Source organism: Heteronotia binoei, chromosome 2, assembly GCF_032191835.1.
Source record: "Heteronotia binoei isolate CCM8104 ecotype False Entrance Well chromosome 2, APGP_CSIRO_Hbin_v1, whole genome shotgun sequence".
NCBI classification, from domain to species: domain Eukaryota; kingdom Metazoa; phylum Chordata; class Lepidosauria; order Squamata; family Gekkonidae; genus Heteronotia; species Heteronotia binoei.
In genome coordinates this window covers 152,057,596-152,079,511 of record NC_083224.1, presented here as the reverse complement: position 1 = coordinate 152,079,511, position 21,916 = coordinate 152,057,596, and the positions used below count along the sequence as shown (strand labels likewise).

At 43.2% G+C, this 21,916-nt stretch overlaps 1 protein-coding gene across 1 annotated transcript in view; it reads right to left on the bottom strand.

The window, feature by feature from the left end:
- The window catches only part of LOC132567362 (putative ferric-chelate reductase 1), a 29,175-nt gene extending 10,295 nt beyond the window's left edge, over positions 1 to 18,880 (bottom strand). Inside the window, exons 1-4 of the mRNA XM_060233038.1 lie at positions 18,816 to 18,880; positions 9,794 to 9,989; positions 8,269 to 8,405; positions 2,952 to 3,040 (exon numbers count right to left, since the gene is read on the bottom strand). Of these exons, the coding sequence (XP_060089021.1) occupies positions 2,952 to 3,040; positions 8,269 to 8,405; positions 9,794 to 9,989 (422 nt within the window). The 5' untranslated portion in view covers positions 18,816 to 18,880. The remainder of the gene's footprint in view (positions 1 to 2,951; positions 3,041 to 8,268; positions 8,406 to 9,793; positions 9,990 to 18,815) is intronic.
- Positions 18,881 to 21,916: the final 3,036 nt, after the last annotated feature.

Below are 21,916 nucleotides of genomic sequence, written 5' to 3'. Positions count from 1 at the left end.
CTTTCACAGCAAGAGTTCTCCGGAAGAAGATCTGGTAAGTGTGTGTGTGTGTGTGTGTGTGTGAGGGAGGGGGCAGGGGATTCCCTGGTTTGGAGGCCCTCCCCCCTTTTAGAAAGCGTGGGGGGGGAGGGAAATGTCTACTGGGCATTCTATTATTCCCTATGGAGAACGATTCCCATAGGGAATAATAGGGAATTCATCCGTTGGTATTGGGGGCTCTGGGGGGGGGGGCTATTTTTGAGGTAGAGGCACCAAATTTTTAGTATAACATCTAGTGCCTCTCCCCAAAATACTCCCCAAGTTTCAAAACGATTGGACCAGAGGGTCCAATTCTATGAGCCCCAAAAGATGGTGCCCCTATACTTCATTATTTCCTATGGAAGAAAGGAATTTTAAAAGGTGTGCTGTCCCTTTAAATGTGATGGCCAGAACTCCCTTGGAGTTCAATTATGCTTGTCACATCCTTGTTCTTGGCTCCACCCCCAATGTCTCCTGGCTCCACCCCCAAAGTCTCCTGGCTCCACCCCCAAAGTCCCCAGATTTTTCTTTAATTGGACTTGGCAACCCTATCGGGTGTTCCTCCCTTTTTTGCAGCAACTCCCTCACTGGCCAGCTGATTGGCAGAGGAGAGATGGGGCCTGGTAGTGGGAGACCCCCGCCCTCACTAGGGGAGTGTCTGTGGCATCCCTACTCAATGTAATGGCTAGAGATAGTGGCTGGGATTACAGCTGATATCCAGGCAACAGAGACTAGTTCCCCTGAAGAAAATGGCTGTTTTAGAGGGTGGTATTATATCATGATGAAGATCCTCCTGTCTTCAAACCTCGGCCTCCCCAGACTCTACCCCCCAGATATCCAGGAATTTCCCAAGCCAGAACTGCAAGCCTATTGCTCTGTGTAGAAATATTCAGTAGCTGCAGGACAGCACATTAGTAAACATTATTGCTTGAATCCACAGGAAGGTTTCTGAAGACAGAAGAGATTACAATCAAACAGGGCAGGATTTCCCTGCCCTCTCCCGCTGCAGCTTCTCCAGTGCTATTTTTGAGGGACAACATGATGAAGGAGTCAGATGGCTGCCATGGGCGTGTCTGTGAAAATCACCCACTCCTGCATATGCAGAAATTTTCTGGTGAATCCAAGGCATAGACTCATACCTTTGGTCCATTTAGCTCAGTATTGTCTGTTGTCACTTGCCTAAGCTCTCTAAAATCTCAACTAGTGATCTTTCATAACCCTGCTAACTAAGACAGGCTACAGATGACTATACATTCTACCTTTTCACTGTAACATCAGACTGCTAAACAAGAAAAAAAAAAAGAGGACAGGCAATCTCTCAAAACATCTAGGGCTGTGTACAGGTGCATACAAAAAGAGGAGCAGGTATAGGCAGAGGGGTGACACATTGTTTCTCAACAAATTCACTTCTATATATAAAGAATCTGACAGAAAGATGGTAGAGGAATGACAGGCAGGCTGACTGCTTTGGTCTTGGTTATTTTTCAAATGTGCATGGTTAGCCAATTTTTGGCACTTTATTATTATTTCATTTAAGGCACCTCCACCGTCTGCACTTTGATATTAAACAAGAAAGGGTAAGGGAGAGAGCGTCATGACTGAGGGCTCCAACAGACATTATGAAGATTATACAACTCATTCTATCTATAAAATACAGGCTTGTACAGTCTTGATTTGTGCTATAGTTGCATGGGGTTTAACCCTTCAACTTTTGCTTGGTTTTGGTAACAATAACTGGCTCCACCATAAGCACTTTTAAGGAAAAAGTGTGTCTTTTAAAAACAGGTATTTTTTTCCGGTTAAATGCTAAAACCAAGGCAGGGAGCCTGATTTTGATGAGCAAAGCCAAGTGCAAAATGAAAGGTTAAACTCATTCACCCTTCCCTGCATAACCCCTGGGCAAATTAAGTAGGCAAGACCCTGCAATTTGCATTTTATATAGAGAGAGGTGTATGATCTTCCTCACACCTGATTCAAGAGGGCCAGTCAACCCAGGGCTATACACAATCCTGCTCTGAGAAGGAAGGAGTCACTTTGTGGTTGACAAAAGACTTAGCCCATTAACACTGAAAATCTACTTTTTCTTCCAACAGAAAAAAATTCCTCTAATTTCAAGCCTTTATCTTCAGATATGTTGCAAGTGCAGTGAGTGCACTTTCACAGTAGGCTGGCTACTCCTGTATGCAGCCCAGTAGTGCATGATATTCATTCACTGAAAACATTTACACCCCACCTTTACCCTTTAAAATGGGGTCAAAAGCATCTTATTAGATTGGGAGACTAATGAAATTAAATGATGCATACCAAACTTTGAGACGGAATGTATACAGAAATTATATTCCATTATCCATTGCTATGAGTATAACTCTCCATGTCACCTAGGCTTCCCAGCATCCTGGAGTGTTTGTATGCTTTGGATATGGTTGTTTAGTCATCCGGAGGCAGAGATTTCCCCCCCACCGCACACGGAGCTAGTCAGCAGGGAGATCCCTGCCCCCCAAAAGCTCCATTGTGTGTGGCATGCCTGTGCAATGACATCACTTCTGAGTGATATCACCATATGGAGCACATCATGTGGGGGATGCTCTAGCAATTTGGGTACAAACTCTATGGCACCATAGAGTTCTTACCAAATTGCTAGAGCATCTCTATGCAACGTGCTTCTGGGTGACATCATTGCACCACACACACAAGAAGATTCCTCGGCCGGTAGCCAGATAAGACCTGGCAACCCTAATGTCTCCACCAGCAAACCCTGGAGATGTTTGCTAGAATTGCCACCACTTGGTTTGAAATAAAAATTTTAAATGTCTGGATAGAGTAGAAATATTAAAAGAAAAAATTAAATCAATGGATGTTTCAGAAAGCTACAGAAATTCTAGGGTTTTTAAAAAAGTAAAAATTCAAATGAAAATCTTCAAATATCTACTTACATAAACTGAATGGTTTTAGCATCAGGTGAAACCCAATGGGCTGTTACAGTCTGTTTCTCTTCTAAGTTTGTCTGAATTAATGCTGAATTCTGAAAAATTAAAGACATGATAACATGATTTAGATGTTCATATTGTTGCTTATTTAAATACAAGCCTTTCACCGAAATGCTGGAGACCAAACATCTACTGATGAAAATGGTTATACAGGAAATACATAGTACACAGTTTTGAATTTATTTTCCATACAAAGACAAGGCATTTAAGAGCACAGTAAAGCACTCCTGCATCTTGTTGATGCAATACTTAAAAGCTGTTCATCTCTGTTATTTTATTTTTAAAATATTCCTGCTATATTTTCTGCAGAAGCTGAGGATATATTGCTTTTCATCTTTTTGCATCCAAGGCTATATCAGGCTCAAACTAAGTCTTGATCAGGGATCAGCAAGGATTCTTTTTTCTGTTCTTGGAAAGTCAGTTCAGTGATACAAACTAAGATTATGCTTCAGAACCCTTAGAGAGATTGTAAATTACTTTGAGCAAACTCTTCTTCATTTCCATGGGGAGTTGGTGATGCTAGGAATAGTATTAAGAGATGAAAAAGGCTCACAGTATGGAATGTAAAGTTTAACAAGAAAATGCCATGAAATAGGCTCCTGTTTTTGACAAATCCGGCTCTGGAAGGGGCAGTATTAACAGCAGAGCCATGAATATGGAGCCTAAGAGTGATAATGAATGCCCCACAGTCAATGGATACCAAGTCAGCTTTTTTCTATCTGTGGCAAGTGCAGCAACTGGTTCCATACCTTTCCACCCACAACAGGGCTATAGTGATCCACACAATTGTCACTTCCAGATTGGACTATTGTAACTCACTCTTCTCTTGTATCTGACCCAGAAGCTGCACTGATCACAGAATGTGGCAGCACATACACTGACTGTGATGTCTCCATGGGTCCACATTCTGCTGGTGCTGTGTCAATTGCACTGGCTGCCAGTAGAATTACCGATCGATTTCAAGGTGTTGGTTTTAACCTTCAAGGCCTTTAGTGGCCAGGGACCAAAATACCTGCAGGATCACCTCTCCCCATATGTGGCCCGATGGGCCTTGCACTCATTAGACCAACACCTACTGGCTAGGCTTGCCAATCCCCAGGTCCCAGTGGGAGTTCTTCCGCTTTCCCAAGCTCCTTCCCGCCCCAAGTCAGCTGGCCAGCAGGGGAAAGCCTCTCCCCCAGAGGACCATGTGCCTTTCCACCTCCGGAGGCTTCAGTTTCCGATTGAAAGGCTTTCTCTTGGGATGGTGTCTGTGTTACTTGGAAGAAGTTGGCAGCAACTCATGAGTATAGAGGCCATTCCCTTGCTTCAGAGTCGCCAGAAACGGCAGGGGTGGGGGCAGGGAAACGTCTGCTGAGCACTTCATTATTCCCTATGCGGAGATCGATTCTCATAGGGTATAACAGGGAATGATCTGGAGGTTTTGGGGGCTCTGGGGGAGCTATTTTTTGAGGTAGAGGCACTGAATTTTCAGTATAGTATCTAGTGCCTCTCCCCAAAGTACCCCCTAAGTTTCAAAATGATTGGACCAGGGGGTCCAATTCTATGAGCCCCAAAAGAAGGTGCCCCTATCCTTCATTATTTCCTATGGAAGGAAGACGTTTAAAAAGGTGTGCTGTCCCTTTAAATGTGATGGCCAGAACTCTCTTCAATTATGCTTGCCACACCCTTGTTCCTGGCTCTGCCCCAATGTCTCCTGGCTCCACCCCCAAAGACCCCAGATATTTCTTGAGTTGGACTTGGCAACCCTACTACTGGCAGTCCCTAGCCCAAAAGACATTCACCTAACCTCAGACTGGTGAAATAAGCTGCCAAAAGAGATTAGGGACCTAATCCTTTTTGAGTGATGCCAATACAGAGATATCTCACTGAGGGAAAAGTCAGCAGAATGTGTTTTAAAAAATATTTTTGCTATAATTTTAGTCCAATAAATTTTTATGAAATAACATTGAACATTTACAAAAATTACTCAGAGCTGGCGGCAATAGCTCAAGCAAACAGAAGGTGTTTGCAGGTGCTTAGTAGAAACATTTAAATGTAGGGTTGCCAAGTCCAATCCCAGAAATATCTGGGGACTTTGGGGGTGGAGCCAGGAGACACTGCGGTGGAGCTAGGGGGAAAGGGGAATTGGTGCCGGGGAGCGTGGCGAGCTGCCCCGTCTCGGAGCGGGAGACGCCGCTGCGCAGCTGCCGCCTCTTCTCGGCTCGCCATGGCTGGGGTGGAGCCAGGAGACACTGGAGCCAGGAGACACACTGAAGCCAGGAGACACGCGGAGCGGGTGAGGCCGCTGCGCCGCCCCCTCCCCGCCCACCGCAGCTGCTCCTCCGAGATGGGCTCAGGCTGATCCCATCTCGGAGGAGCAGCTACGGTGGGGCGGGGGGGGTGGCAGCGGCCTCGCCGGCTCCGCTCCGCCTCTGGGGTGGAATCGGAGGGGGGGTGGAGGCGGGCCAGGGGCATGGCGAGCCGCGAGTCCGGGTCCTAGAAGGGCCCGGATTCGCAGCTCGCCATGCTCCTGGCCTGCCTCCGCCCTACCCTGGTTTCGCCTGCGCTGCTGCCGCCTCTTGGCTGCTCCTCCGAGATGGGTTCAGCCTGGGCCCATCTTGGAGGAGCAGCTGCAGTGGGCGGGGAGGGGGCGGCGGTGGCGTGGCAGCCTCGCCTGCTCCGGGATGGGGCAGCTCGCCATGCTCCCCGGCGCCGTTTCCCCCCTCTCCCCCCGCTTCCGTTTTTTTGGGGAGCGGGGGAAGAGGGTGGAAATCCTGGGGTCCCCCGCCAGGGTGGGAGGGTTGAGAAGCCTATTTAAATGTACAGACACTGAGACAGTGTATATAGATAATGGCTGCCAAACTGTATGCCAGTATCCATGAATAAAAGGTTTCCTTACTATTCCACAAATCCACTATTACAAGAATGGGTGTCAGTTATATGAAGCTATTCAAGATGAAGATATTTACATTGTGGACCCTTCCGTCAGCAGAAAGTTAGCAATTAGCACTCTGTGAAACAGATAGGATATTCGGGTTCCAACAGCAAAAGCCAACCAAATGATAAAAGTTTTTGAAATGTGCAGCTATCTGGGCACGCATCTCAGCTTTTGGTTTTGTCCTAATCCACAATCTAAATATCTTTAGGTTGGACAGCTTCATATCACTGACATTCATGTACTCATAGCCCACTTTAGTCCCTCATGAACAAGGCCACAAGCCACACTTGCAGTAGATATTCAGGCCTTTTGCAAACAGACCTATGTACATGCAAAGTTCTTACTGAAGTCAGTAGAAAAGCCCTCCCTGGCAGAGCAGTTCCATTTCTCCCACAGAACCCTCATACCAAGAAGGAATTGCTGGGTCAAGATAAATACATTTCTCATACATTCAGTCACATTCTGTTTAGATCATTAGGGTTTGTAGAATCTTTCGGGATCAAGTGCCGTGTTCTACTGGAGAAAGTTTTCCTTCCAGACGTTTCGTTCACATCCTCAGTGGCGTTGCAGCCGGAGCAGGCGCTCAGACCTTCTTGGCTGCTGTGCACTGAGTGGAGCCAGGGCTGCTGGAGAGCTGCTATTTCTAGGCTGGAGGGGGTGTGATGAAAGGGCAATTGGTTTGTGGATGTGCCCATTGTTAGGTGGGGCTTCCACAGAACAATCAGCACAGTCAACAACCATCTTCCTTATCTTCAAACCCCTTCCAACCCTCCCAGCAATTAACACAGAACAATGGTCACATTCAACAGCCAGTTTCCTTATCACTACCCTTCCAGGAAGCCCCACCAAACAATGGGCACATCCACAAACCAATTGCCCTTTCATCACACCCCCTCCAGCCTAGAAATAGCAGCTCTCAAGCAGCCCTGGCTCCACTCAATGCACAGCAGCCAAGAAGGTCTGAGCGCCTGCTCCGGCTGCAACGCCACTGAGGATGTTCTCTGCAGCTGAGAACGAAACGTCTGGAAGGAAAACTTTCTCCAGTAGAACACGGCACTTGATCCCGAAAGATTCTACAAACCCTAATGATGTTACCAGCTGTGAAAACCTGAAATCTTTGATCTGTTTAGATCATTTGGATTTTTTTGTTCTGATCAAGTGTGCAATGAACTGCAAACTAACCGTCTTTTTGCAAAGCTACAGGTATTTAGCTCACAGAAAATGTGGCAGGATCCCACTTAATTGCTTACTGGACTCTTTCTAGAATTGTTCTCAATGGAATGACAAAAAAATGTGGAAGCAAAAATGAATGTATGTAATAAAAATAATGCCGTAAAAACAAATGAAGCTTTTGAAAACAAGAACAAAAAAAACCCCAAACCCCAAAAGTGTGCATTTCTCATCTGTAGTGCACAATCTGAGCTTCTGTTATCCTTAAATAACCTCCAAATACCTGAAGGGATTTGATTCTCTTGACTTTCTTTCTTAGCTTGGAACAGCTCCTGTCTTTGAGAAACTGACACCTCTGAAATGAATGTGACCATGTTGAACTTCCTGAACAACCTTCCACCTTCCTATTTGCTGAATTGGGTAGTGCTGCCATCAGCATTTCAACAATATTTACCGGTACATTTTACACCAGATCTTGGGCATTGCTCAGGATCATTATCACTTCCGAAATAGTCCATTCATTTAGATGCAAAGTACCAGCAGCCTTGTTCCACATTCCAGTTCACTAGAAATATCTGGCTTATCTGAGAACTGAATGTGTGATGGACTCCATAACCACCATGTTTCTTGTGCATGGTGGTGGAAAGTGCTGTCAAGTCACAGCTGGCTTATGGTGACCTCGTAGGGTTTTCAAGGCAAGTGACATTCAGATGTGGTTTGCCATTGCCTGCCTCCCCATCATGATCCTGGTATTTCATAGAGGCCTCCTATACAAATACTAGCCTGGGTCAACCCTATTGTGATTAATAAACCACAACTCACAAGAATTCTACAGTGAACTAACTGTAAATACTACACAATATTAAAATAGCTAATGGCTTTTAATCCAAAATACACAGACAGTGGTAGATATTCCCCACATTCTTCTCTCTCCCTGCAATCTATTTCAGTCCTTAGAAGGTTTATTCCTGTGGTGTGGGGTCATAGGACCCACTTAGACAAACTGCAATATGAATTGAAGGCCTAGAGTGAGGATGAAAACTCCCCCAGAATTCAGCTATAGCTAGAAATGTTGCTATTGCTTGAACAGAAAAATGAATTCTTTATTATGCATGTCCCTGGATATATAACTCCACTGTATTAGCAATCAAAGCTGAAGGAATAAACACATACCGAGAGGTTGAAACAGTCAAGGCCCTGTGTATTTGCATCTGTGATTTGAAATGAACCAACTGGGATGTTTTCCTCAATGTCTCGAGCCTGCAGCATAAACCATTTAAATCCAACATCCGGTGTTCCTTCTATGTTCACTGGAGAAACAGATATTGAGAATCATAAGTACCATACATTATATTCTGCATTTTAATGGTACTAAAGATACCTATTAGTACTAAAGATAGCTAATAGTTAGGAGATGTGGCAAACTTGCCATTTAGAAATGGCTCCTTCACATATGCTTGGCCTCTGTTTTCTGTGACTCAGACTTTCATGCATGACAAAAGAGAAGATAATAACTGACACTCCTTAATTGCTTGGAGGTATTACCGCTCAGCATGTATTTTGATGGCCCTGAATATTGGGGAGCGGTGTGTGGGGGGGGAGATCTATATAAAGAAGATGCAGCCTTTAGACTAGGAAAATGAGAAATACATAGGGACAATAAGGAGCCATTGTTGTGAGCACCTGTAGAGGGTGCTTAGATCTGTCTCTTTCTCTAGCTATCCAATGAAAAGTAGCTGGTACCTGTAATACTGCAAGTATTGCAAAGATACTATAGGACTCCACAATTCTCCTTCCTGCTTAGGGAACCAACTCAGGTAAATGTTAGCCCCTGGATTTTATTACCAACTCACACAATGCTATATCCCTTCATGCTTAGGACTACATTCTGCTTCACTTAGATCCCTTTTCAAGTTGCCAGCTATATTCTTTTTAAAGTGATGTGGAATCCATAATAGTCCTTTCTGAAGGGGAATATCGACTATCTAGTGTGTTTTATAAATCTCAGGTAAAATACATCATGCACAATTGCTACTCTGGTAAAAAGGCTGATAGATAAAAATCTTTATCATGCATAATCAGTTATTTAATATCAGCAGTTTGCAGAATGGCATGGACAGCCATTTAAAGCAATAATTTTAAATGCATCTCCATGCATTGCCCATTCTGTGCATAACAGCTGCAGAAAAATAAGGATCAAAATGATGGAATCAAGCTGATAAGCAATATTAATATAAACCTAGAACCTTGCATTTTCTTTATAAGTGATTGCCATGCACATTTAGTTATATATGTTTACCTTGTTTGACTTTTATCGCTGTCAGCTATCAGGAAGGCATCTTGTTTCTTAATTGTTCCTTTAATTCATTTATACCCTGCTTTTCTCCTCAATGGGGACCCAAAGCAGTTTACATCATTCTCTTGTCCTGCGTTTATCCTCACAACAACCTGTGAGGTGGGTTAGGCTGAAAGTGTGTGACTAGCCCAAGGTCACCTGGAGAGCTTCCATGACACAAGTGGGGATTCACACCTGGGTCTCCCAGATGCTTGTCTGACACTTTTAACCACTGCACCAACCTGGCTTTCTTGTTTGTATCTTGACTCATGTACCATGGGCACCATTATTAGTCAAAATATGATTACACAAACCTTCTGTATGATGTTGTGCATGAGAAAGGAGGTTGCTTATATTGTTTACCTTTTACTTCTCTTCCTGGGTCATATTCATCTGACGATACAGAAATGTGATAAGGTGATTCGGATTCCTGTGGTTCAACAGAGTGGTCTGGCAACATTGATTCACAAGCTAGTGAGATATTCCTGTGTGAAAGGCTGAGGACTTCGGGGGCGAAGACCCCACAGAGCAGAAATGTGAAGAAGAGATAGCGCTTCATCTTGGAGCAAAATAAAAACAAAACAGGACAATGGAATATGAGTGACCAAACTTTGGATGTAATAGGCAATATTCTTAGTGCACTTTATACATATGCAGCCTACCATGCTTTGGGATGATTTTACACAGTTTGCTTTAGATGAAGAACTGAAAGTTGTAAGGGGCTGGAATGGCGGGCAAGGGTGTAGGCAAGATTCTAAGCTACAAGCCAGGCCCACAAGGATATCAAAAACATCACACTTGTAACACCTGTGCTTCAGGCTGGTCATTTGCATTAATAAAACATTGTGTTGGTGCACCACATATAAGCAAAATCTATTCCTTATGGCAGTCAAGCTAGACTATCTTGATTTAAGAAGGTGAAGCATTTTCTTAAAGGAAGCTTATATTGGCTTCTCATGAAATTGCCTCTAATGCAAATACACAATTTGCATTGACTAAAATCTGTGTTGATTGCCTTGATTTCTGTTCTACAATCTGTTCCGGTTAACATTATTCATGCAAGAATGCCTTGCAATAGTCTCAGTGCACTTTTAGTTAACTGTATGAAAACTAGTCCCCTCCAATCATTAGAATTTTGGCATTTCAACTTCACAGGAAAGTGTGCTACCCCCAGTCCCTCCAACATATGTGGTCAGTATGAATAGGGCAGTCCTCATACTTTCCAGTTTTGGTATGCGCACCTGCAAAAATCTGGATTCCTGGTTGCGTATACTAAAACTGGAAAACATGTATTGCCCTGTTCACACTAAATTGTGACCATGCATATCAACTGGATCATATGTAATCCTAGAGCTTTTTTAATAGAAAAAGCCCAACAGGAACTCATTTGCATATTGGGCCACACCCCCTGACATTACCATTGTTTCACACAAGGCTTTTTGTAGAAAATGCCCATCAGGAGTCATTTGCATATCCGGCCCCACCCCTGACACCAATTGTGTTCCTGCTCAAATTAAAGCCCTGTGTAACCCAGTCTCCCCTAGCAAGCTGCTGGATTTGTAAAATTTTAATGAGTGAACTGGGCTTTATTCCATGATATATTAATGTTAAGGCACTGAACAAAACCCATGGGGAGACTCAGTGACTGGTTATTCAGAATTCCTCATTTGGGGGAGGGAGAAGAAGAAGAAGATATTGGATTTATATCCCGGCCTCCACTCCGAAGAGTCTCAGAGTGGCTCACAATCTCCTTTACCTTCCTGCCACACAACAGACACCCTGTGAGGTGGGTGGGCCTGGAGAGGGCTCTCACAGCAGCTGCCCTTTCAAGGACAAGCTCTGCCAGAGCTATGGCTAACCCAAGACCATGCCAGCAGGTGCAAGTGGAGGAGTGGGGAATCAAACCCGGTTCTCCCAGATAAGAGTCCGCACACTTAACCACTACACCAAACTGGCTCTCTGGAGTGAGAACAGAGACCACCAAACTAGTAGGTTCTGAAGTTAGCAAGGGAAATAAGGAATGAATTATTTTATTTAGTGGTTTAAATTTATTTAAAACATGTGTAAGCCTTCCTTTCTTCCTGCAACTGGGCCCGAGGAGATTAATAAGAATAAAAACAATCTCATAACAGATACATTAAAATTTATGCAAAAATAACCATAAATGTTAGAGCAAGATCTATCAAGAGACAGGAAGGGTAACTCATGATGTTCTCTTAACTGTGCAATGACCAACAAGAAACAATGATGACATTACACAAGCTCCTTAAACTAGAGGAAGGCTCCTCAGGCTCAAGTAAGGCTATCATCCTAACCAAGATTTATCTGGTTTATTAATCATTGTATTAGAAATTATTACTTCTGTGAAGTGTACTTTGGTAACTTACAGCGAGCCAACATGAAGTCCAAGAGGGCAACTGAATGCAATATTTCACCTTCAGTGAATCATGCTCATTTTTTTTTTAATGTTTAGCTATCTCTCTGGACTTACACCTACCTAGAACCTGGATTGACATGTTGATTCAGATCCCATCCACTTCCTTTAAAAGAGTCCATAATTACAACTCAGATTAAGTATAGTCTTTCCCCATCCCTTTCAATTTCACAAGCTCTGCTGAGTGGAAATACTCTGTTCAAGCCATATCTTCACTTCAAGTGTTTCAAGACATGGACAAAACAGGCTATTTTGTACAAAATCCCACAGAAATAAGGGAATTCTACTGTGTCAGCACAAGCAAGAAAAAAAAATAGAATACAAAATAACAACACGAGGAGGGGGGAGGTTTTTGATCCTATTAATCATGAGTGGGCCACAAGGGGTCTTTATTGCTCCTCCTTTCTACTGCAGCCCCTTCAGCCTCCCCCAAAGCCACCAAGGGTCTTCATGAATGGCATATGATGTGGTATGGGTAGAGCTGAAGAGTGAAGTTCCTTCTCTGTGTGAACTTGTGCTTCATTTGTGCAAACTACTTATACAAGAGTGGGGGGAGGAGGGCAATTCTGACCACTCCAGCATCCCCCCTGGTCCTGAGCATCCCTCACACCTGGAAACAGCCCTAGGGGCTCCAGTGGGAAGGGAAAGGTTGCCGAGATCCCTTTTGCAAATTCCTTCATTGACACTTCATATGACCAAATCTGTATCTTGAGTTTGCTCTTTTCCATATTCTGACTCTGCCCTAAGAAAACTATGAATCCTGTGCCGCTGCCACAAAGACTATGAGAGCAATCCTAAGTAATGCCCTGAATGCTACTCAGATCCATTCAAAGGGACTTACTCCCAGGGAAGTACTCTTAGGTCTTCAGGTCTGCATTTATTGTAGGATGAACTTGCAGAGGAAAGGGCCCACTGCATCAGATGCATGAAGTAGACAAATGAAAATGCTGTATCTGTGGTATGTATACATAAACACATGCACACATGGGTTGAGTGAAGAAGAAAAACACTTTTTGCAGGGCCAGATTAAAACCCCCCCGAATATTTAAAGTAGAAATACCATGCATGAGGCAATCAACAAAAGTAATCACGATTTGATCACAAGGGTCATCCAGCCCATGGATGGAAACAACTCCAGGAATATCTCTTGAGTTCCATTTTTGATATTATATGAGTGAGTTTGCTGTTCATTACCACAAGGGTTGCCAATCCTCAGGTGGGGGCAGGGGATCCCCTGGACTGGAGGCCCTCCCCCTGCTTCAGGGTCATCAGAAAGAGGGGGGGGAATGTCTGCTGGGCATTCCATTATTCCCTATGGAGACTGATTCCCATAGAAAATAATGGAGAATTGATCTGCAAGTATCTGGGGCTCTGGGGGGGGCTGCTTTTTGAGGTAGAGGCACCAAATTTGCAGCATAGCATCAAATGCCTCTCCCCAAAATACCCTCCAAGTTTCAAAAAGATTGGACCAGGGGGTCCAATTCCATGAACCCAAAAGACGATGCCCCTATCCTTCATTATTTCCAGTGGAGAGAAGGCATTTAAAAGGTGTGCTGTCCCTTTAAATGTGATGGCCAGAACTCCCTTTGTAGTTCAATTATGTTTGTCACAACCTTGCTCCTGGCTCCACCCTCAAAGTCTCCTGGTTCCACCTCCTAAGTCCCCAGATATTTCTTGAATTGGACTTGGCAACCCTAATAACCCCCCTCACTTTAGCATGCTTGAATTCCAAATAAACAACATTCATAGGTTGCTGAAGCTTTCCAAAACAAATTCCTGAGCTGCATTTTAGGTGCAACTGAAACCAAGCACACAGTGATCAATAAATTACAGCATCAGCAGATAAGTGAGGAGATTGTGAAACTTATGTTGAAAGAACAGAAACAGGCCACAGGAGGAGTGAAGGTTTTCCCACTGTCACAATCAATAAAAGGGAGTGAAATCAGATGCTTGTAGAGACAAACGATCACCGCTTTGAAGGACACAAATGGAAAGAGAAATAGAAACTCTCACCCTGGGCTGGCATGGTGAATGGCATTCACATGGGATTCCTCCACATATGTCTTGCATCAGTATCAGTGAGGTAGGTGTGGCTGCACACTTTCCTGTGAGTATATTGACCTACCCCGCCTCTAATTAAAATATAAGTACATAATGTGGGTGCTGTTCTATTAAGAAGTGTGATAAACAATGGTTACATGTGATTTGCTCTCTGTGTTTTTGAGCTCTTCCTCTCTGACTCACCTGCTCTGTGCAGCATTTTTATTACACATATCTTAAAATAATATCTGCTATGGCTGCTTGGATACATGGAAGGAAACCTGCCGCTGAACGTTTTGCTTTCCTGCTTCTGTCCTGACCTGGAACATAAAGCAGCATCCAAAATGATGTGCAGAAGGGCTGCTTCACATTATAAGAATTTTGCGGTATACATCTAAGATGCCTGAAGTGTAAAGTTACAAGTGGGAACATGAAAAGGATATGCATCCAGGACTGGCCCTAGACTGTCTGGCACCCTAGGCAAGGCTAACTTCTGGTCCCGCCCCCCCCCCCCGCACTGATAACATCAGCAAGTCACATGGGGTTGCCCAATTTGGTGCCCCCAAAAGGCCAGTGCCCTAGACAATCTCCTAGTTTGCCAAGGGGCAGGGCTGGCCCAGTATGCATCATACTGGTAGCCTCAGCAGGGAGCTGCAATGGCTGTTGGTGGCAAGTGCAAGTTTCTCTCAGAAGTAACCCATATATTACATGATGGATAGAGCAGATCAGAGAGTCATGTTTGTGTGCTGAGAGACATACAGGAAAAATAGCGACTTGGCAACTTAGAATTAGAGAAGGCATGCTAGGGATTTTAAATACATACAGCATGGTAGGGATTTTAAATATGTACAAACTGCAAATATAAACTATATCAAGGGGAAAAAAACCTCTTACAAAACTGGAGACTACACAAATGTATATGCCTAGCAGCTGTTTCCTAACTGCTTCATGAATTTGACTATTGGTTATAGATCGCAAGAGCTTAAACTGCAAAACATTATTGTAAGGTGCTATTGGAATCTTGCTTGTTTTTGCTACAGCTAAGCATTACCTGCTCTGTAACAGTGTCATATTATCAACTGGTAATCCTAACACAAATTCAGAACCTTAAAATTATCCTCTTTTTTTCTCACAGCAGCACCCGTAGCCACGTCACCCAGGGTGAGATGTCTGGAGCAGCCTGGCTGCCCCATTCCTTTGCAACTTCACTTTCTCATCCCAGCCAGCTTATCTACCTTTCATACCAAATTCAATTTTAAAGGATGCAACATTCCCCTTCTATATTCATCTTCCTTAATCTGTTTTTTTTTTTTTTGCAAATACCTCCCACTTTTTTTCCTCTTTACATTCTTCCTACAGCAGAAGTATGAGTGAAAGGCATAAATTACATCTGGGAAGGTAAGAAATTTCCTCTCGCCCACTGCTATAGCAGCTATTACACAAATATGAGAAGAAAGGCATATTAATTCATTTCTAGTCTATCTTTTCCTTGAAGACTGAAGGCAGGTTGCAAAAAAAAAATTAAACCAATGATAAATACCATTTACAAACATACACACAACATTCAGGGGGTTTTTTGTAGCAGGAACTCCTTTGTATATTAGGCCAGACTCCCCTGATGTAGCCAGTCCTCCAAGAGCTTACAGGGCTCTTAGTACAAGGCCTACTGTAAGCTTCAGGAGGATTGGCTACATCAGGGAGTGTGTGGCCTAATATGCAAAGGAGTTCCTGCTACAAAAAAAGCCCTGACAACATTTAAAGTACAACCACATCCCCTTCATTCAAACACCATCCTAAGAAGTTCCATTCTACACATTCTGCAGAAGTATAAAAAGTGGAGGAAATTTCCTGACTTCCTCCAGTTGGTCAACCAGGTGGGACCACCACAAAGAATACTCAGGTACAGGCAGCCACCGATTATATCCTTTATCAATACAGCATCTTCAAAAAAAACCTTATTCAAGTGCAGAAAGCTGTCACAGGGTGCATTCACACTACACTAACTAATGCATTTTACATCCAGATTTTTGCTATTCTTACACAGTAAAAATCCAGATGTAAAATGCATTTGTTAGTGTGTAGTGTGAATGCACTCACAGTGGAGCAACATGTGTGAGACCATAACTGTTCTCTGTACATCACACCACTCCTATCTGGGGCAACAGCAATAAAGTGTAGAAACCCTCCAATAAAAAGATCTACATGTCCATCTGTCCTTTTGTGGCAGGCATAACTCATCAGAACATAAAACTAGGAATCTCAAAATTGGCCACCTGCTTTGGGATGATCATGGGAGTTCCAGGGCCAAAAATTAAAGGAATGGGAATATCTTGGCCCAAGTTATTTCCAGGCCACCATCCCCCATGCTGTTTGCAATGGAAGCTAAACTTGTGTAACAGTTAAAGTGTTGGACTAGGATCTGGGAAACCCAGGTTTGAATGCCCACTCTGCCCTAGAAGCTTGTTGGGTGACCTTGGACCTGTCACACACCTTTAGATTACCTACCTCACAGGTTTGCTGTAAAGAGAAAATGGAGGAGAGAAGAATGATGTAAACTGCTTGGGGGGATTAGAAGTGGAGATAGACAAATGGCAGATCATGAAAGGAAGAGAGCAAAACAAAGGAGGGGGCAAGTGTGGGAAAGAGTTAAAAACATGTAAGAAAAGACAACAAAAGTTTGTTTGTTTTGCTACTACACACCAACAGGATTGCTCCTTTGCAAGATATGTCTGTGCAGGGGCTGGGTAAGACTAAATAAAAAAGCAAACCATAGAGATAACCTTTTCAGGAGGCTGCATCCTGGTAAGGACTGGAGCTTGTCCTCCAAAGCTGGCTGATCAGCAAACTAGGGTTGCCCCGTTGGAGGTGCAGGGTCCTCTGCTTTTGTGGGCTTTTATCGACTGGTGGCCGGCCAGCCAGCAAGGAAAAATCCCAAACCCAAACAGTGACATCATCAGAAATAGACACGATGTATTTATGTCACCTGGAAGGCCCATTGGTGAAATCAGGGATCAACACTCTAGTTTGGGGGCAAAACTGTATAGTTTGAGGCTCATTTTACCATAGAGTTTTGCCCCAAAACCAGAGTGTCACCAGCATGCCTATGTCACTTCCAGGTGATATAGGCATGTTGCACGACATCACTTCTGGTGATGTCAGCACATTATGCAAAACACATTCAGCTGCAGAAACGTCCCCTCCACCCCACCCCCGCCAGTGTTTATGTTGGACCTGGCAACCCTACAGCAAATCATTTCTCTTAGCCTCCTAGTATACTTTGCTAAAAGGCTAAGCCAGCACACTGCTTTTCACCTGCTTCTCAAGTAGCTGCAGTCAGAACTGAATTAGAAAAGGGTTTTTCAAATGCATTATGTGACTGCAGCATGGTACTGACTTCAGGAGCCCTCCAACTGACTTGGGGGGGTGTCTAAATTTTAGTCCCTCCATCTCTTCCTCTCAGTAACCCTAAATAGAAATCACAGCCACACGGGGTCCCATTTTTTCCTTCTAAAGCTAATAAGAGAAAAAGAGCGGAATATGATTGACAAAACATGCAGGTATGGAAATGTTAAACCTCACATGGATCCAGTCCAGATTGGCGCCCCAAGCAGCTGCTACTATCATGTAATAAACCCTGGGAAAACCTGATCAGAAACCCCACAGAGTATTCTCGAGTTAAACTCTCACTCTTGCTTAAGAGCACTAGATGCAGTGATATTTCTGAGTTAGCACACTGACAAAATGAATCTCAATTCCTGCATGTTTGCACAGGGCCTCATACTGTGGTCCTTTGTGTGTATTTGCATGAAAATGTATGTTAAATGCTACAATAGCAAATGAGATGGTAAAACCATTCCTCTGTTGTACCACTTGCTATTGCATGAACTAGAACAGGGGTCCCAATCTTTTTGAGTCTGTGGGGACTTTTGTAATTCTGACACAGTGTGGTGGGTGCTGCCATACAATGACTGACACAAAATGGTAGCTGCAGGAGGTGGAGCCAGTCACAAAATGAGTCCTACAGTTTACCTTCACTCACACAGTGAAGATGCTTGTGCTATGGTGGCAGTTGTTGCCAAAGCAATGTTTTAAAAAATCTGCACAGCCAATTGCATCTCCAGTGGCCAATCAGAAGCCTTACTGGGCAAAAGCCCCATCTTCTGGCCCTGTCCACTTTCTAAAAATACTTGGTGAGCACCAGTAAAGGTGTAAGGGGGTGCCATGGCACTCACAGGCACCATTCAGGCGGGGCCTGAATTAGACCATAACACAGCTGAGGAGAAGGAAGTCATGCAATTACTTTCTTCTATTTTGTAGAAGGTCACAAAGAATAATTCCAAGTGTTCCAATTACTTTCTTCTATTTTGTAGAAGGTCACAAAGAATAATTCCAAGTGTTACTAAAGGATGTTTCCAGGTAAGCATCTTTTTGATCTTGCAATCTGGTCCTGAACATAACAAATTCTATAAATGTGAGGATCATATGACAATTTGATCAAATCTCAGAAGCCTTGCCCTCAATCATGTCCTTATCAGGACATCTGCCTCAAACAGCTCCCCACTTGTGATTTAGCATGGCTTTATGATAATGTATAAGCTTAGATAGCTTGGTTCAATTGCAAAAACCAGATAATACCACATAAAAGAGAAAAATTGCATCCCTATGGGGAAAACTTCAACAAAATCATATTCATGAAAACAAAGCTTCAGTCCTGGCACTCTGATAAAGTCCAAGATTCTTTTGATTTTCAGTATTGTCCTAAAGAATTCAGGACTCAAAAACCAGCACCCGATTCATTGCCCAGCACAAAATAATTAAATCCTCAAGCAAACCAATAAAATGGGAAATGAAAGCCAGCAGATGAAATTACATTGCCTCTCCCTCTCTTCCCGCAAATTCCAGCCAACACACCTTTGTTTCTTGGGTCTTGCAACCAGGAGCAAACCTGTGGCCAGTGTAAAGCACCTACAGCCCTGGAGTGCCAGAGGATGAGCAGAAAATGACAGCAAAACAAAGCTGAGGTGGGAGGATCTTTCCAATCACAAGCAGGGTGGGGAAGGAAAATTAGCCAATCAGTGACATCAGCATCTCCTCCTCAAAAATTGGGACATCAGAATTGGAATCCTCCATCAAAATTTAGCAATAGCTGCTCACAGTGTTCATGAATCATGTATTCCCTGACCTTCAGATTACCTGAATTGAAATTGAAATGGAGGCTGCAAAACAGATTTGTTTTAAACTAACATTTCCATTTGGAATCATTTACTCAGGCAGTTCCTACAAGTATTCCAGTGAAGTAAATCGGACAATTAGAATTACAATGTGGATGAAATACATACTTATTTTCTAGCTTTTTATGAAATTGTTCAAAAGTCCTGTAGAACCAGGTTAGTTGGGAAAGAAGAAATGCTTCTAGACTTTTTAGAAATGTTGAAGGTAGTGAAGAATAAGCACAATTTTAAATTTAAAATGATCAGAGTTGATGGACATGATTCTCTAATAGGTTTCCAAGTAATGTGGTCATAGGGAGGAATTTTACAAAAAGGTTAAACACTTTAAAAATTATTACATTGTACAAACTGTTTTAAAAACATTAAACTGTAGAAAGAGACCTGTTGTATGTTGTATAACTGTTTCACAAAAAACACCCTAAGAATTTTAAAGTTTGTAAAAATATATTGGAGTAATTAAAATATGGGAGAAATATAACAGCATCAAGGAAAACATAGCTGTAATTTTCAGGATTCAAAAGGACCTACCTCTCTGCGGTTTCAAAACATATTTATCAGTACATACAAGGATGTGGCTCACAACCAGCGTGAATCTCAAATATGTGAAAATATATAGTGTTTTCCCATTTTAATTTTTTTCTTACCACTCAGATGACAAAAAATGATGTCCAGGTTGGAAAGAATCTGAGAGTTTTTGTCAGCAAAGAAAGGTTGGAAAGAATAATCAGAGATTTGCTACAAGACTTCCACCAGTGACAAACAATTGGTTAGTGAGATTTATGCATTTTTATGTGGATAAATGCATGCAGTTTGTGCCACTGTGCATGTAATATATTGGATTACATATTCTTTATATGCATATTCTTTAATGTTTCTGCAGTATATATATTAAAATATTTTTGTATTCTCATTGTGTGCATTGCTGGGGTTTTTTAATTAAAGTATTGTTGACTGCCTTCATTGCTTTAAAAAAGGTGAGCTCTGAATGAAGTTAATCTGTCCATCAAACAATGGTGGTGATGTCATCCTAGGAAATGGCGTTGGAAGGTTTTGGGTGCAGTCAGACGTACCATTAGTGGCGACACAGCTCCGTCTCGCTGACGGATTAAATGTGTTCGTTCAGACATCCACATCTGGCAATCGAGCGTCATCCAGGGTCATCCCAGCTTGCAGCGCCTCAATGCCGCATTAATTTGACAGCACAGAAAGTCCGGCCCTTTTTCAAAAAAGCAGCACAAGATCGGCTTTTTCCTGTTTGGACAGCTCACGTGCGATACTGCCCCTTGGAATGTTTACCACCCCTCTCACCTTTTTTTAAAAAAAAAAGCCCCAGCAGACATGCGCATTGCCAGATCATCCGGGAATCTGAGGTGACGCTTCTGCTTCTCCAATCAACACAGGATCGGGCGGGGGGGGGGGCGGGGGACATTATCCCACTATTCAGAACAGGGGAAAAATCTTTTTTTTCAATGTGGAGGATTTCCAGATATCATTGTCACTGCCAATTTCTAGGAAAGTAATTCCTGGCAGTTCCTTGGTTTGAATCGGCAACATTAATTCTGGAAACTTCCCCCCCTTCCCCCCTGCCCCTGAAGCAACGTTTGATTTTCCACCTCCAAACAGTATGTTCAATGGACCCCCCCCTCCCAGGAATCACCATCTGATCATGCATGCTCCAAGAAAAGAGCGTGATAGTATTGGATGTCTGATCGCTCAACAACAGAATGAGTCGCATTCTTCGATGCTCGTCTGAATGGCCCTGCATTGAATAAATATTCAGCGGTTCAAATTTGAGCGCTACACACCCACTTTTAATGTGACGCGTGACCGCACCCATTGAGAGGCTGGATGTGCATTTCTGTTTGCTGTGACATTGGTGAAGCAGTTGGGTGAGGCTTTGGGCAGTGAAATTTTGTGGCTCTGTCAGCACCTGCAACCTGAATGCTTCAATCACCTCTCTCTTCCCCTTCATCTGGCTCAGAGGAACTATTATTAACTGTTATTAAATATTTTATTGCAGGAGCAACTAAAGCCCAAATCCTTTTGCAGCAGCTCTTGTACAAATCAAAAACAATTAGATAGTTCCTGCCCTAAGAAATTCTACAGTAAGTTTTATTTCTATTATACTGGTCCTTTCCTTGCACTCTAATGGTTAGTTGTATGACAGCACTCTATAGATTATTGTTAAGCTATATTCAGTCCTGTTTATTTAAAGTTAAGCTATATTCAGTCCTGTTTATTTAAATGGAAAAAATCCTCTTCCCTGCCTGTCAGATAAGGGGAGGCATTTGCCTCAGCCTTTAAGAAATGGCATGCAGCAACATGCAGTGCCCAACTGGGCATTTAAACGGAAGTGTTCCTTGGAGTGCAGCCTGTGCAGTGTGGGCAGAGGAACACCTGAGGGGATTTTTGCCCTTTGTGCATCCTGTACCTTCTCAGACAGCCACCAAACAGAGTTTTTTCACCCACCTTTTCCTTGATCAGCCAATGTGGAGGGGAGCTAGTCACTTTGGGGGCAAGTGGGAATTAGCCTCCTATGAGACATGTCCATATTCAGAGTGACCTTATTATATAGTGGGTTTAAAGCATTACAGAGACGAGATCATAGTGACGACAGCTCTTTATTAGGGGCATCATAGTGATGGCTGCTTCCACAAAAAAGACTGACTAAGGGCCTGTGGGCTAAACCTATATACAACTCTAATCTCCTGCGCTAGTTTACCATTGGTTCATTCAAACTGGCAGAGGTCTGTGATTGGTGTAGGGTGGCAGGTCTTTGGA